This window comes from Augochlora pura, chromosome 2 (genome assembly GCF_028453695.1).
Source record: "Augochlora pura isolate Apur16 chromosome 2, APUR_v2.2.1, whole genome shotgun sequence".
In the NCBI taxonomy this organism is placed as follows: domain Eukaryota; kingdom Metazoa; phylum Arthropoda; class Insecta; order Hymenoptera; family Halictidae; genus Augochlora; species Augochlora pura.
The window spans coordinates 22,714,417-22,731,988 of NC_135773.1; the positions used below are offsets into that span (position 1 = coordinate 22,714,417).

General features: G+C 44.0%; 1 protein-coding gene across 1 annotated transcript in view; it reads right to left on the reverse strand.

The window, feature by feature from the left end:
- Window positions 1-17,572, reverse strand: part of Dlp (glypican dally-like) — an 89,533-nt gene that overhangs the window by 13,636 nt on the left and 58,325 nt on the right. The window contains exon 2 of the mRNA XM_078195587.1: window positions 230-400. Within this exon, the coding sequence (XP_078051713.1) occupies window positions 230-400 (171 nt within the window). The remainder of the gene's footprint in view (window positions 1-229; window positions 401-17,572) is intronic.

Here is a 17,572-nt window from a genome sequence, read left to right on the forward strand (position 1 = left end):
AGTGTCAAGTATTCGGTAATGCGCTCCACAGCGAAAGGGTTAAGAAGAAATCTCTTGTCCCGTCGAATACGCTCGTTGTTCCATTCGCGCGCACCGATTCGAATGAAATTGACTCGTATCGATAACTCGCCGTCGCGAGATGGTCTTCCGACACGGCTACCCGTCGCGGCGGTTTAAACGTCTCGAAAGCGATTAAAATCGCGAAAGCCCAAGGGGAGGTTATACTCACTGTGGAACCTTGTCCCTCGCGTCGACAGGATCTGATGCAGTCGCTGCAGAGTGTCTTTGGTGGCTTCATCGTGCTTGTTACGCGCCCTCTCCTGCAATCTCACCTCCATGTCCGCGGAGCAACAGACCTCTCCGCCGCTCCTCACGCTGCCGCATATTTTCAGTTCCTTTGCTGGAAAAAAACCGAATGGAAAACGAGATTAAAACGAGCTCGACGAAGCCGCCCACCCGCCGCTTCGGTTCTCCGCCTCGTTACCTTCGCGCGAGGGAAATATTCAACCTTTGAGCCTTTCTACGAACGAGAACCACGACGATATTCCTCTTACTCGCGTTCTCTTCGCTTTCCTTGGGACCGCTCTGATACCAACTTACTTACCCTCCCCCCCCCCCCCCCAACCTCCCCCCCTCTGTTCCTTCATCCCCTCGATGCAGTTTCTTTTTCGCTCTTTTCTCGAGTCGTTTTTCTTTATTATCATTGTTATGGAGAATTGTCTTGGTCTAGTCGCTGCGATGCGATACTGCCCTGAAGTGGACAACTATTGGCTTGAGAAATCAGTTCGTAGCGTTTTTATATTGTCTTTTATTTTACAATGATATTTTGCTAGCGAATGAATATTATACACTTCGTCAAACAGCAACGAATCATTAAGACCCGATTTCATATGCACAGCATGTATTTTCTTATATTTATTTATTTATTTCAATACACTCCTTGCATTTTAGTTGAGACGCAATAAGTTACTATTGTAACTTATTTAGAAAAATTATTTTAGATTTGAAACGTCCTCGAGTGCAAAGAGTTAACTCTATGGGGCACTATAAATTTAGTCTCATTCTACAAAATCAGTTGCATTATTATTTGTTTATGTTTTTATATGGTTTCCATAAAAAGATACTAATTTTATCGAATTAAAAACCGCGACAAAATTTCTGCGCCATTTGCGTCTATTCATTTCCTGAAATCCTGCGCCTCAAAGGGTTAATATATATATTCGCAGTTGATATCAGCTCGGCAAACGGATGAATATGATTTAGTTCTCTCGCTCGTTGCGTTTAATTCGACGCGCGAGCCGGCTGCGTTCCAGCCGGTATCAGAGGCCGATTATAAAATTTCCAAAGTTTCTCGAGAGGCGAGTTCTCGAAACCGCTTTTAGAATGGGGCGAGGAGGGTTGGTCGGCCGTCGGTCTGGCGTCTGCTTCTACCCCGAAGGAAAGTCGAGATGGGGCGCGGGCTACGTTTATTTGTTCTCGAACGAATTGTGATTACGCGAAACTCCGAGGCGGCGGCGGCGGCTCGGCTTCCGTAATTTACGACAGATCCGGCTAATTTGATTCTTCTTCCTCCGTTTTCTTTCGACCGTTCTACGTCGTTTCCTGGATGCCGGCGAATCGGTTTCACGGCGGCTTGCGGGCCCAAGAGAGAGGGAGAACGTAGAGAGGCAGAGAGATACAGAGACAGAGAAATATAGAAAAAGACAGAAAAATAGAGAGGCAGAGAGTTAAAAAGACAGAAGAATAGAAAGACAGTGAGATAGAGAGAAAGGCAGAAAAATAGAAAGACAGAGAGTTGAGAAGACAGAAAAATTCAAAGACAGAGAGATAAAAAGGCAGAAAAATTCAAAGACAGAAAAATGTAGAAAAAGGCAGAAAAATAGAAAGACAGAAAAATGTAGAAAAAGACGGAAAAATAGAAAGACAGATAAATATAGAAAAAGGCAGAAAAATAGAAAGACAGAGAATTAAAAAGAAAGCCAATAATCAACAAAAGAACATTTACAACAGCAAAATTAAAACCTCACTTAATCATAAAAATCAAAATTATACAATTATTACAAATTAACATCATCAATAAAACCGATTCAAAATCTCCTCGACTTAAAATAATTTCAATAAAAAAATCTCAATCATCGAATTCATTCAACATGACTTAACCTAAAATTACCCCCACATTTCTAAATTAAATCAAATGAGCCCATGAATAAAGAACAATTATAATAATAATAATTTGCAGCGAGAGTTTCAATGCGACAATCTCGAACGCTTGAACAACCATAAACAGCGTGTTACGGAGTTTCCCGGTCCGGACGACCGCGCGCCACGTCGGCTGGAGGAGAGGCTCGAAGTCGACCTCGAGCTCGAGGAACAAGAGGAGATATCCGAGGCGGTCTCCTGCGCGAGACAGCGCGACGGTTGCTCGATCCACCGGAGCGTGGGTGAAAGAAGAAGAAGAAGAGAACGACTGACGGTCGACCGGCGACGAAACTTTCTGCTGCAGCGGTCCCCCGTTAACGCGATCTATGGGGGTAGTTTTCGAGAATCGTCGGAGCGACAGGTAGTGTACACAAAAGCCGAGCGCCGGGTTCTGGGATCGGGAGTCGAAGAGCTGTTTCCTTTCATTCGACGGAAATACATCTAACTTCGCCGCGCACTCGCTCGCTCGCGCTATTTTCCAGACACTTTGCATCGGACAATGGCGAGAGAAAATGGGATTTCCTCGGATGGATCGGGTAAAACCAATCGTCGTGCCAGATACATCGGAGAACCTGTCGCTACTCTCTGCGCCGAATAGATCACGAATATTTGCTGCGGAACGATCGTAAACAATTTCCAACCCCTTGCGAGCGAAACAATTTTAACGATTCGCGCTCGAAGCCACTTCAACCGCAAATCTAAAATAGTTTTTCTGGTTTTTAGCGTCTTTGTTTTATGTAACAATATTTATGTTATGTCAGGTTATGTCGGGCTATTAAAAATAATTACAGCAATTTTTATGGCGCCACAGGTTAAGCGAAAACCTAGAATAATTTCTCTGGCTTATATTAATTTCATTTCATACAACAAAGTGCATTTTATGTTTATGCAATTGATTCTTGCGATTTCAACTAACACGACATAACCTTAAAAATTTTTCTAGATGCAAACATTGTTGGTACAAGGATTATTTTGATTATTTTCAACCCTTTGTACTCGAGTTATATTATGACAAATTATTTAATATGGTTTTTTATATAATTATTAAGTATAGGGGTGGGTCAATAACAAACGTTGTATCCACAAGTACCCCTCGTCGAAAGAGGAATTATGGCGGCTGCAATCTAAACGCTACAAGGTTCTCGTTACTCGGTTACCAGCTCTTTCCACCCCTTATCCGCCGATATTTCCCACACCGTCTAAGCGAGCTAATTTCCAACCAATCGCAACCTCCCGTCGAACTGTTCCATCTCCGATTCGAGAGCCTCCCCTTTATTTCCATCCCCTCTTTCGCGCGGCTTGTTCGTCCACGGACTTTCAAACGCGGCGTAAAAGTAATCCGTTTCCGCGGGATTGACCGCGTCGCTTCGGCTTTTTCCCTCCCGCTCCCGCTTCTCCCCTCCCCCTTCACCGGTCTTGCTGCAGCATTCCATCTTTTTACGATTCTTTACCGAAGCCGCCGCTTTCGACATGGCCGGGTCGATGCGAAACATTAACGAGAAAAATATATACGTTCGCCGACTCTGGCCGACGCGATCCGCTTTATCGCGCTTGCAATTAACAACAGCGATTGACTTGTTTATTAAGAGCGGGAGGGGGGGAGTGTCTTTGGCAGGTAAGAAATGTGGAACGCGGAGGTATTGTTTTATGTTGAGATTAATAAGTTTTCTGTTTCGTTGAACGGAAGTCGGTTGCCACGCTGATGGAAAATTAAATATAAAAGCTAATTAACAACGTCAATTGTTAAGGCTGATTGCTTTAAATTTATTTTCGAAGTAGTATTATCGATCTTTGTATGTAACAGCTTATTATTTATTGATCCCTTGACATTCTTGAACGAGTCGGACCAGCGACGACGATATTTATTAATAAGCTGTTAGTTATGAATATTCATCTATTTCTGTAAGTAAGATTTAAATTTTATTCTCTTGTCACCAATATTTAAACATTCAATTCATATGCGAGCACACAAGAAATATAAAATTTCTTTTTCTTTGAAGAAATTAGGGCGATCGAGAAGATATTTTAATCGTAGTAATTGTAAAGAAAATGGTACAATACGGGGTTGAAAGTCTCCATCCGCGAGTTTGACTCGTTGAAATATAACAAAGGGTTAATATTTAAGCTACTCTTCGGTAAAGTGCTAACCTTTCGTTTCTAAATATTATTAGCAATCTTTATATATGCAATAACTTATTACTGGAAGTCCTCATTCGCGAGTCTGACTCGTTAAAACATGGCAATGGGGTTAATATTTCAGCTACCATTCGATAAAGTGCTAACATTTCGCTTCTGAGCATTATTATTAATTTTTATATTTAACAGCTTAATTACTAGAAGTCTCCGTCGCCAGTCTGTCTCTTTAAAGTATAGCAAGAGGTTAATATTTAGGTTTATATTAAGGGGTTAACATTTCGTATCTAAGTATTATTATTAATTTTTACATCTAACATCTTATTATTAGAAGTCTCCATCATGACTCTAATTTCTTAAAGTATTTTCATTTTATTTCATATCATAATCCTTTCCTAAACTCCTTAAAGTACGCCAAAGGGTTAATATTTAGGTCTCCGTTCGGTAAAGAGCAAACATTTCCTCCGACACCGCAGTTTCCTCTCGCGAGCCGAATAAAACTCGTCGGACAAATTGCGCGAAAGCTACCGTGTCGTATACAGAAAAGCGAACTAGACGCGCGCGAAAGGGAGCGGCGAACGCACCCCGCGCGGAAGCTCGACGACGAGGCATTTGACGGACTACACCATTGAAAGCCCCTTTCGCAGCAGAGACAACGAGGAGACGCGCCGACCCTCGTCGGCGGAGCTTTGCGACGGGCAAAGCCCGAGCGCGCGCGCCCCCGCACGCACACTTGTTCGCAAAGTAGAGAGAGAGAGAGAGAGAGAGAGAGAGAGAGAGAGAGAGAGAGAGAGAGCGTCGGGACGCGCGGTGCGCCGTTTGTTAGCGTCTTGACGTCGCTAAGACGCCGGGATTTCCGTCGCGACAAGCTTCCTTCCGTGTCGCGAGCTGTGCATTCACCGCTGACACCCCCCAGCGACAGGATACCGACCTCTTTTTCCAACCGACGTCGCGGTTCCCGTCGTCTGCGACCGTCGCAGGGTCGTTCAAGAGCCCGGCTAGCCAAAGGGTTAAGTCGCGAGTGTCGCGGCGCGATGAATATATATCGCCGATAGCCGGCGACATGTAACATTTTTCATTTTTCTATATCATTTTCAATTTTCGTCTTTTGCCTGTTGGACATCAATTTTGAACGCTGTCTTCTTTGGATTAACTAAAATAATTTTAACCCTTTATCGACTGGTAGTATATAAATCGGATTTTTCTTACGATCGCTAGCTTTGTGAATTGGTTGTCGTGGTAACTGAGAATTTATTACCTATTATTGAGATAAATGTATTAATAAGAATTTATTACCTATTACTGAGATATACATATATATATTAACCCTTTGCACTTGAAGCCATCTTATATCTAAATCTAAAATAATTTTTCTAGTCTACTAAAATAGTTTTCCTAATAAAATAATTTTTCTAACCTAAACCTTGTCAATATAAAAATAATTTCGGGACATGGTAGAATAATTTTATTGGCGCCTCAGAGCCATCACTCGACTGCGAAGAGTTAAACAGTACCACCGCAAGCTTCGATATTATTATATAATTTTTTAAACATTAAATACCTCTTGCGATAAATAAAATAAACAAAATCGAAATATAAACGAAAATTTATCTTCAACCGAAATATTTACGGCCGAATAACTGGTCGTTAAATAAATAAAAAGTGTTAATTAAAATTTCTGCCACGTTTTCGTTTCCCGATTTGTACAACTTTTATTCATCTAATGTAAATGTATAAAATCCACGCTTTAAAATCGTCGGAGACTGCGAGTGTCGGCGCGAGCGCAAATGTTTACGAAGTTTATAAAATCCTAGGGTCGGGCTGAACGTTGTGGGAATTATGATTTTCATCGCAAAAAGATACACGCAACGGAAAAGAGAGCGTTACAGAGAGAGAGAGAGAGAGAGAGACTCGTTCGAGTGTAAAAAATCGAGTGACGCATTTAACTGAAGCGAGCGCGTGCTCGCGCAAGGTCCGCGACTGGAAAACCCCTGTCAAACGAAACGAGAGTAATTATTTTAAATGCGCGCGAACGAGTCGATCTCAGCGGGTCGCGCGCCTAATTTGTCGCCCCGATTTCCATCGACTCTGTAACGAAAAAGCCTCGACGAATCACGCTCGCGTGTGTCTTAAAAGATTTCACGTTGTTTCACCTTAAAATATAAAATAGTCTTTGTTTCTAATTATGAATTTTAGATATATTTAGAATTTATATAGTTATATAGTGCAGTGTCCTTTGCGCTATTGCCTTTTTAAAAACAACGAAGCACAACGTGTCGCAAACGCTTCTTCTGGTTCTCCATATTGAACGACGCAGAAGAAATGTTAAAAGAGACTTTGTCGCCAACGAAACGTACTTTGAAAGAGCTCTGGAACGACTGAAACCGATGCCATAAACGGCTAAGAGATAAGCCTGCATATTTATATAAACACAGCCAGTTAGAGCCACTCGTAGCGTGGCGCTGAAAGAACTCATGGGACAAGCTGATATATCTGAGTAGACCTGAGTACGTAGGTGTACAAAACGGCTATAAGACACCCGGAGTCAGCGACGTCTAAATTAGCTTCCACCGTGTGTCGCGTTTCTTCTGTATCGGTATTACGATACTATAATTTCCGAGAACCGTCGTGCGACGTCGAGGCGACGCGAACGGTATCGCAAGAGCGGTGTTCATCAAAGAAAGATCAGGTTACACGTACGCCGTACGTGATCCGGCCAGTCGACGATGCCGAAAATCACCATAGCGTTAGAGCCTGCGTTCCTACACGGAAGTTTTGATTTAGTTAGATTTCGCGTCGGTATCGAGCCGCCGGTTCGCGTACGCCGGCGTCGCGACGCGCGTGTATCCGTCGCCGTGAAACGTCTCCGACGGCGGGCCGGGAACGACACGGGGCCACGCATGCGCTGCTAACTAAATTATAATGATTTCCCCACGCGGCGCCCGGTTGTTGTTTTGACGAGAGAACCGATTTCTACTCGAATGCGAAGCCGCCGTCGGCGTGCGCCATGAATGCGAATGAATCGCCGAGCCGTGGCGAACCCCGTCGCGCAATAATCGAAATCTAAACGGTACGTTTACTTCGCCGAAAGTCCCGTCATCCGCGAATGGAATTTTTTCTATAAAATGCGACAGCGTACGATGATAACTATTATTTTCAATCTTATATTTTTCTAATATCAACGCGTTCTGTGCCGAGCTATTTTTATTCTTCACTAATAGTCATTGGTTATTCTACTAAAACTCGCTACATTATCTGTAATCATTAATTGTGGTATATAATAATAAAACAAATTCATCGCGATCCATTCTTCCGATGGAAATTAATTCTTTAATTCTAGATCTGTTGTAAACTATTTTTGAACCCATTAGATAAGCACGTACCATCATCGGTGGTACACGTGACACCCTGATTACGGTAGAAAACGTGATCGTTCTTGTAACTGCGAGGAAAATAGTACGGCAAGGGGTTAAAGCATAGAACGACGAGCAATAAATTTCGCGACGTTAACGCAGGGAAGTCGACGGACTTTCTGGAATTCGGTTCTTCCTTTTGAAAGGGTTGACCGAGCTCGCGCTTCCAGGGGAATGACGGGGGGAGGGAAGGAGAAAAAAACGTGCCGCGTTCTCGACCTGCCGAAACCCGCGGACAACCTCGAAGAGAAGGCACAAGCCCTGGCGAGAAGCGGGGTAAAAGGTGGCGAAGGGGCGCGCGGTGGCCGGGCTAACAGGTGGCCCATAAAACAGCGAAGCTTTCAATAAGCCTCTCGTATAGCCGGCTCGGCGCCGCGCGCCGCCTCGTTCGACACGATATTTGGCCTGCCGCGTTAATTACCGAATCCTCTCCGAATCTTACTCGTGCGAAACACCCGAAAGAGCCCGATGGCCCGTTACGTTTCTTCCATGGGGAAACGAGTCTTAATAAATTAAAACATGAACCACCTGATTATTCCCGCCACAGACTATCAGGTACACCTGACAGGCGTAACTGTTCAGGCGTGCCTGTCAAGTGTACCTGATAGTGCGTGGCCCCCGCCTTACGGTACAAACGGAACGCGGGGCACCGTGTCGGCGCCTGCGAAGCTCGCGACGCGACTCGAAATAAACCTAAACGGTTCATCGAGACACGGCCCGGTATTCAATTCCTATATTCTCTACCGATGGTAAAACAAAGTTTCAGCCGACCTTTATTACTCGAGAAATTCACAGCTATTCTCAACCCTTCGCACTCGAACGGTGACACTGAGAAGACACCGCTCGAGACAATTGTCACGATTCTCCGATGAAACTTGTACATCGTCAAATATTGTTCGTGCTCGAAGAACCGTTGAAAGTATAATTATCGTACAGACTCGACCGCGTGCGCATAAATTGCGCCGAGAAGTCGTATAAAATGAAAATACTGTAGCTAATACGAGAGTATTTCGGAATTGAAATGAAAATGCTTTCGAGGGCGAAGGGTTAATAAAATATCGACAGAGAGGGATCGTCGTGTAAGAAGTTGCGACAGCCCGACAATGTTTTCGCGTTCTAAAATTACGCGCCTAATGGAAGGTTAAACACACACACACGCGCGCGCGCGCGCACGGCTCGGCGCGTTCAAAGGTATCGCGCGATATGGGGTCTCGCTCCAGTTAGGGGTAAACAGCGATCAGCGGGCGGAAGAAAATAGAGGAGAGAGAGAGAGAGAGAGAGAGAGAGGTGGAGCCGAGTGAAATGGAACGGAACGTATCTCCGGTCATCGGGCGGGCTGGTAAAGGTCAGGAAAAGATGCTTGTATTATCCGTGGACGAGTAGTTTGTCATGTTCCGCCGCGCAGACACCCTCGAAAAGCGTGCGCGCGGCAAGGAAACGAGTCTCGGTTCTCGTGCAACCAATTCACCGCCCCCCCGTACGAGTCGCATAGGGTAATGCAATATAACATGTGGAAGAGGGTGTCTCCTAGCAACCCTGTGTCGTCTTCTCACCCCATTCTCTAAGCTTCGCCCTAAAACACCCTAAATCCGTTGCACGCCGCGAACGCGACGCGACGCGACGCGCACGGAACCTTCGTTTGAGTTTTCACGGCTACCGTGCCACCCCCACGCGACGAGATAGCACCCCCGTACCTTTTAACGTTGTCCGGACGGTCAATCGACCTTTTTAGCGCTCTCGCCGGACGGTAAAAGGACGCGCGCTCTGAAACGTCGCTCGCAAAAATTCGCCGAAACGCGATCGCCGCGAAAAGGAAAAAACGCGACAGTCTTTGCGAGACTCTGGTTTTCTTCGACGTTTTAGTCGCGATACGAGGCGAAAGCGCGATTTTATCGATCGCGTACGCGGAGAGGAAAGCTCGCTACGGTGACAAAGGAGCCGCCTAACGCGACGCGTTGCACGCGCACCGGTGTCGCGGAGCGGCTATCCGGTCACGGTCTGCGAGCGGCGACACAGCTGGACCGAAATTAACGATCGCGATAGTTTGTGCCAGCGGACGAAGAAAGGGGAAATCCTGACGAGCGCGACGCTCCGTGAGATCCGAAACCGCCCCCGTGGCCTCCGAGAGCCCCTGCGAAAGCGCCGGCAAACATCGTGTGTGCCCCCCACCCCTCGTGTGTCGAACGCGCCAGGGCCAATATACACGGTGTCGCGCCTTGCTTTCCCGCGGCGGATCAATGGGCTTAATGTAGCCTATGGTCTCCCTGCAATCCTCGCGTTAACGGGGATTCGAACGGAAAGGATGATACGTCGATGCTCTGATTTCAGTTCCAAGTTTTCTAGTTCGATCTTGTTTAAATTTGAAATTGTTTAAATTAGTTTCAATTTTAGCTGATTTGATTCTATCTAAGTTCCAAGTTTTTATAGGTTAACCCTTTGCGGTCGTATGTCTACTCTCAGCCACCAAAGCAATTTATTTATCTTTTCTCATCTTTTTTATTTTTAAATAAAATTGAAACATAATATTATGTTACATATGTCTAAACATTAAAACGGAGTTCATAAATTTTGCTTTTCCTTCTTTTATTATTACTGTCCACTGAAAGAAAATTAATTACGAATGTATAATTACTTATGTATAAATTTAATACGACGGCAAAGGGTTAATCTTATTGGAGCTTTAATTTTGTCTAGCTTAATTCTATTTAAGTTACAATTTTGCCTAGCTTAATTGTATTTAAGTTCTAATTCTTTCCAGTTTAATTTTATTTAAGTTCTGATATTTTTCTAGTTTAATTTCATTTAAGTTCAGATTTTTTCCATTTAAATCTTATCGTTTAAAATAAAAATATTGTTCGTTATATATTATATATTCGTTCGTTACAATGAACATTAAATACTTTAATATCGTATAATGTAAAAATTAAGTTCTAATTCATTCCAGTTCAATTTCATTTAAGTTCTAATCTGTTCCACTTCGATTTCACTCAAATTCTCCTCGAAACTTGCCGATATTTCTGGCAACGGTAGATCGTTAAATGGCTCGAACGAGGCGCCGACGCTATTGGCGGAAAGAATTCGCAGGAACTGGTCGAACACCCTGTGTAGCGAGCCCGGTCGGGCGACAGCGATAGGGGCGGCGAATGAAAGAAGGCAGTTGTGAAGTTTCACGACCGACTCACCCCCCGCCGCCACCCCCGAGTTGAAAAACGAAACTCGTTTACGGCAGATGATCGAAGGAAAGCCCGGCGATGCAGGCAATGCCACCGAACGAACCCCCGAACACCGAGAGGATGCGTCTGTCGAGATTCTGCTCGCATTGCTCCGAGGATATTGCGAGATCGATAGTATCGCGACGCAATCGACGTTGAAAATCTCGGAGAATGATCGATAAGGTCTTCTCGCGCGCGGTCGTGTTGCACAAATTGAAAATCGAGTCGCCCGATTCGTTTTACCATAAATCGCCGGGCGATAAGAGGGGCGCGCCTAGCTTATTGCTTCGGCTTTTTATATAGGCGAAGCGAACGAGAGAAGTTGGTGCACTGAGAAAGAGAGAGAGAGAGAAAGAGAGGGAGAGGTAAAATGTACACGCGACGGAAGCTATTGTTGTCCGTTGAGCGCGCGGCTTAGATGGATTTATAACCGGTTATAAATTTCTCTTCGCCGCCGCGCGCGTTCCGATAACAAGGTAGAAGCGAAACCGGCGGAACTCTGCTTCGTTGGGTATCCAAAAGTGGCGATAATTAATAATAAAAACTAGCAATAACTTGATAATTCCGTTGCATCGGGGCGCTTCGTTTAAAGGGATTTGCGTGACCGGTATGTCTACGATTACCCTTGCAGCGAAAAACCGCGCTATTTAACCCGCGTTTCCTTTTGTTTTGTTTTTTTTTTAACCCTTGCGCTATGATAACGAGTCAGACTCGTGATAAATATTCTACATGCAAGCTCTACTGAGTATGAATATTATTAATTTCTTCTGAATCGAAATGAAATTTAAATTCTCTATTATTAAGAGACGAAGATTTTAATTTTTAATTAGAAGTTGCAGGGAATTAGAGATCGCGAGGAACTAAAGATTGCAAAGAATTAGAAATTGCATGGAATTGAAGATTGCAAAAAATTAGAGATAGAAAGGAATTAAAAATTGCAAGGAATGAGATCGCGAGGAATTAGAAATTGCAAGGAATTGAAGATTGCAAAGAATTAGCAATTGCAAGGAATTGAAGACCGCAAAGAATTAGAAATTGCAAGGAATTGAAGATTGCAAAGAATTAGAAATTGCAAGGAATAAGAGATCGCGAGAAATTGAAGATTGCAAAGAATTAGAAATTGCAAGGAATAAGAGATCGCGAGAAATTGAAGATTGCAAAGAATTAGAAATTGCAAGGAATTGAAGATTGCAAAAAATTAGAGATAGAAAGGAATTAAAAATTGCAAGGAATAAGAGATCGCGAGGAATTAGAAATTGCAAGGAATTAAAAATTGCAAGGAATTGAAGATTGCAAAGAATTCGAAATTGCAAGGAATTGAAGATTGCAAAGAATTAGCAATTGCAAGGAATTGAAGACCGCAAAGAATTAAAAATTGCAAGAAATTGAAGATTGCAAAGAATTCGAAATTGCAAGGAATTGAAGATTGCAAGGAATTGAAGATTGCAAAAAATTAGAAATTGCAAGGAATTGAAGATCGCAAAGAATTAGAAATTGCAAGGAATTGAAAATTGCAAAGAATTGAAGATTGCAAAGAATTAGAAATTGCAAGGAATTTAAGATCGCAAAGAATTAGAAATTGCAAAGAATTAAAAATTGCAAAGAATTGAAAATTGCAGGGAATTGAAGATCGGACAGGCCGGCGCGTGCAAACGATCGGTTTCCCCGTCGACGGGACGACGATTGATCCGGCGCAAACATCGCGAAGAAGAGCCGCGGTGTTCCGAAGCTGGCACTCGCGTCGGGGCCGATTCGGCGGCTCCCTCGTAAATATTTAATGGATATTCGCGGCAGGAACCGCCGTAATGGCGGACGGTTGAAAAGCACGCGTGCGTCGGATATGCCTGTACACAGCCTCTCTTCTCTCTCTCTCTCTCTCTCTACGGTCTCCGCGCGCGGCTTCTATACGGGCGCGCCGTATCATTCTGCATAATGGAAAGCACAGAAGAATAAACCCGCGGAGAGAAATAGTTTTCGCCGACGAGATGCTCCGGTGGTTTTTCTCTGGCCTCGTATCGAACGCGTTTCGTCCCGGCCTCGGTGCGCTATACTCCCAAATCTCGAGAACGTAACTGTTGCGTAGGTGTACGTAGGAATTTAGGTATTACATACTTCGCAACTGTAGCCACTATTTATTAACCCTTTGCACTCGAAGCAATTTTAACTGTAAATCCGAAATCATTTTTCTGACTCCTAACATTTCTACTCTATTCAACAAAATGCACTTTTATGTACATTAAACATACAAAATTCATTCTTGCGACTCCTACCAATAACATGACATAACCTAACAATTTTTTAAATCCAAGCTTTGTTGGTATAAAAATGATCTTGCGACGTGATAGAACAATTATAACGGTGTCTCAGAGTCACCGTTCGAGTCGAAAGGGTTAACAGCTTGCACTGCGACTCCTGACACACTTATACCTTATATATAAATGGCTTCTCGTATATATCAATTGTAAATTTTGTTATATTGGGTCAATTCTCCTTTTGTTCCAAATATTCTTTGAGTAATTCGTGTTATTTATTTATTGAAAAACTATTTTAAACTTTTTACTAGATTTCTCAATTCTTTACATATTTTCTTTTTTGTAATTTTATATTATTTATTTTCAGGTCTCTGAGCCGGATTTCCCGATGCATGGGAAAAGCCGCGAATGGACCGACGGAGATGCCACCGTGCGGTTTCGCTTCTCCGTTTCGAAACCCCATCATTCCCCGCCGCCGCCCGGGCCGCGTTTCACGCTTTATCGTGTTGGAAACAATTCGTGTAATCGTTCCCGGCGAACAATGGACGTTTCCAACGGGCTCGTCGAACGGCGTCGGATTCTCCGTTTCGCCGTTCGACGACGGTCAGGAGGGAAAACCGCCGCGGCGAACTCGGCACTCGTCCGCGTAGAAACACCGTAAAACGCCGGGAAGTTGCGCCCTCCCTCCCTCCCTCCCTATCGGCGTGAAAACTTCCAGCCCCTCGGAGTTATCCGGGAAGAAAATAACCCCTCTTCCAATCGAACGAAGTGGATCCAAGGAAAACAAGCCGGCCCGCGGAGGACCGACCGAGATTCAACCTTTATGGAAATGCCCACGGTGGATATCGCTTGCCGCGCAAATATTTGCCGACCGCGTCCGAACTCCCATTAATTTCCCGCCTGTTTTCAATTTCGGTAAGACTACCCCGCGCCCTCACCTCTTTCTCTCTCTCTCTATCGTCGACGCTTCTCCCATTGACTGTCTTCGGCCCCCCCACCCCTACGATCGAAACTAAAGAACTTCTTCCCCGACGTGCGCGATGCAAACAATTCCGCGCCGCCTCCGGCGGATATTCAAATTCGCGACGGACCGGTTGCAGGGTGGTTCGGAAATTTCGTTTCCCTGCGCCGAAATTATATCGGCGTTGTTTCGAGGTTGGAAGAGTTCGCTCGAGGTCTAACTTATGGGGTTAGCTCCTCTCGATGTAATTTATATCTTATTATATTATATTTTTATTATATTATATTATTATATTATATTATTATATTATATTATTAGCGTCTTATTCTTTTGTAGATGAAACAGAAATTTTTAACCCCTTGCAGTATGATAACGAGTCGTGATAAAAAATTCCATGGGAGACCTAATAAAATTCTTCTCTGAACAAAGTCTAAAAAAACAAAAGTACAGAAAGACGATAAAATATTGAAAAATTGTCTGGTCCTATTATGAACCGTTTGCGCTCGAAGCCATTTTAAATCTGGACCCGAAATAGCTATTTCGACCAGCTTTATTCCCATTTTGTACGACTCGGTATAATTTATGCGACTCGGTATAATTTATGCGTGTAAAATCCAATCTTGTGACTCGTGAAAAACTGTCGCGCTGTTAACAGTCTCTTAAATAGACTGTCAATTAATGTCAATTAACAGTCTCTTAAATCTTTTTAATAACGTCAAAATTATTTTGGAAATGATATAACAATTTTGAATAGCTCCAAAGGGTTCAAAGACACCCTAAAAGATGGGTAACGTCTTCGCGCGCGATATACTCTTCTCGATAGAATTCTGATCACGAGAGACGAACGCGACGTCGTGGATCACGCCACGAAGGGGTTAAGCCAAGTTATTGTTCCCCGATCAATTTCATTACGATGAGAATCCGCGGCCGTTGGCGCCGAATGGATGCAATCGTCGAAGCGACCGATAATCAGGGAATCGGCGACGATCGGAGTAGAGAGAGAGAGAGAGGACGTGCCGCGTCCGGAATGCGATTCCAGCGCGGCGGGAAGTCTCTCCCGGGCGAATTTCATCCCGTAATAGTCGCGCTGGCTGTCCTTTCCCTTCGTTGATCGTAACCTACCTACAAGCCGATCAAGAGGAACGAAACGATTCGAAACGTTTCCGTCGGAGGATTTCATTTCGCCGACCCGGCAGCCAAAGCCACCCTCCTCCGCGACGCTGAGAGGGGGAAGGGTTACACGATTCGATTAGAAATCACCCCTCATCGGGAGGGCTTCGCCGGTGACAGCCAGATGCGCCAATTTTCTGGAGGGAACGGGAATTGGAAGGCGGAGGAGGCGGTCGACGTCTATCCGGCAACTGCACAGAGGCCGCTAAGCGCAAAAACGACAACAAATGACGCGCCGCACGGAGAGCTCCGGGATCCGTTCGCGGCATGCTCTGTACATTGTTTCGCTACTCTGCTTCGCTTTCTATTTGATCGTGTTTAACCCTCTTAGTGCCGGGCGAAAAAGCCAAATTTCACGGTTTTATTGGAGTTTGGAAAAAGGCTGATAAAAACGAAACGAGAAGCAATATTTACGTAATTCAAAAAGAAGTGTATTAAGGACGAAATTGAGAATGGAACAGTGACACCAATTTTTCTATATTTATTGGAAATTGCATAAATAACAAAGGTATAAGTATAAGGCAGCTTTCGCCAGAGCAGCGCGGACCGATATATCGGCCTCCGGCACTAAAAGGGTTAACCCGTTGCTATACGATTCCTTTCGCGCTGCGTTGATTATCGCTTGCGATCAGCACTTATTTGTTCCTAATATTTTTCCTTAACATCTTCTCTTTATTTTCAACCCTTTGCACTCGAGTGGTGACTCCGCTAAAATTGTTACGGCACGTTTCAACATCATTCTTACATTATGAAAAAATGTGAAATAATGAAATAAATTTGAAAAATTACCAAAAGTTATTTAGATAAATGCCTCCTAATATTTCAAGCTACAAGCAACACTTTTTGTTAATACTTTACTTCGACTGAATCACGTCGAATCTGGTTCAACGTTAAATGCTCGTTTCTATTTCGATTTCATTCATTCGATCAACCTCGAAAGATATTTAATATTTAAAGACAGTTACATCGCAGTTCGACAGTGATATCCATGAAAATAATTTCGGGAAGGTGCTGCGACAATTTTAATGGCGTCGCAGAGTGCTCGAGGGGTTAAATATTCACCTGCACACGTCGTCGTCGTCGACCCCGTCGTCGTCGACCCCGTCCTCGCGCGTCTATTTTCGGGGGGGCTCGCGTGGATTACAAAACGATCGATAATGGCGCGGCATAACCTGACCTTTCGTCTAAAAAAAAAAAAAAAAAAAAAAGAGAAGAAAAAAAATATGGAAAATGTAAAAACGTGCCTCTGGGAGCGGAGAGCACTCGCGGCGGAATTAATCCGGGCTCGATCGACCGTGAAACTCATCGGATGAACAACGGTCCGAGCGCGTGCGGACGCGCGTCCGACGAACTCGATCGTCGACGGTCCTCCCCGATCTATGTTTAGCGCGAGTCAAGACGATCGACAAGCTCCGGGGAAACGACGACGGCGAAATTCGTATCGATAAGGGAACAGTTTTTTTATCTGGTAAATTTTTATCTAGTTAATTATAGCGAATCGAACGATTCGATTTATTCGAAGCCGATGCGTGTGCGATGTATATTTTTCTATGGCGTTCCCTTGCATGGGACAATTATATGGTACAAGGATGCAGGACAAGGATACAGTCGTCCCAGAGCTCTTTCAAAATAAGTTTCGTTGGTGACAAAGTCTCTTTTAACACTAAACGTACCGTACGTATTTTTCTATACCTAATCTTACCATAGAATTTTTGTCGGTAAAAAATTGAGCTACGAGAAAAACGGAAAGTGGGAAATTGAATAATCGGATGATATAAGAATTTACAGAAAGTCAAATGACCGACAGAAATAACAATAAATGTAAGAATTAGAAAAGTAAATTTTCAAAAGGGGACAATTGACCCCTCTTGGTACGTTTAGTGTTAAAAGCAGACAATAGGAGTCTAAGAGTCGAATGAAATATTCGCCGGCGCCGTGAACGAATAAACCCATTTATACAGCGACGGCTGCGTTCATCGGATTTGACTAATCGCGGCGACGATTCGCGCTCCTTTCATTTCCGAATTCGAGATGCGGCCAAACAGACCGAGATACTGCATAAACGACACCGAACGTGGCCCGAAGTAAGGTGCCGAAACCGAAAAGGGTTTCTGAATATTCATGCGGCCGGAAAGTGTCCGAGAGAGAAAGAGCGAAAGAGAGAGAGAGAGAGAAAGGGGGAGAGAGAGAGAAAGAGCGAAAGAGAGAGAGAGAGAGAGAGAGAGAGAGAGA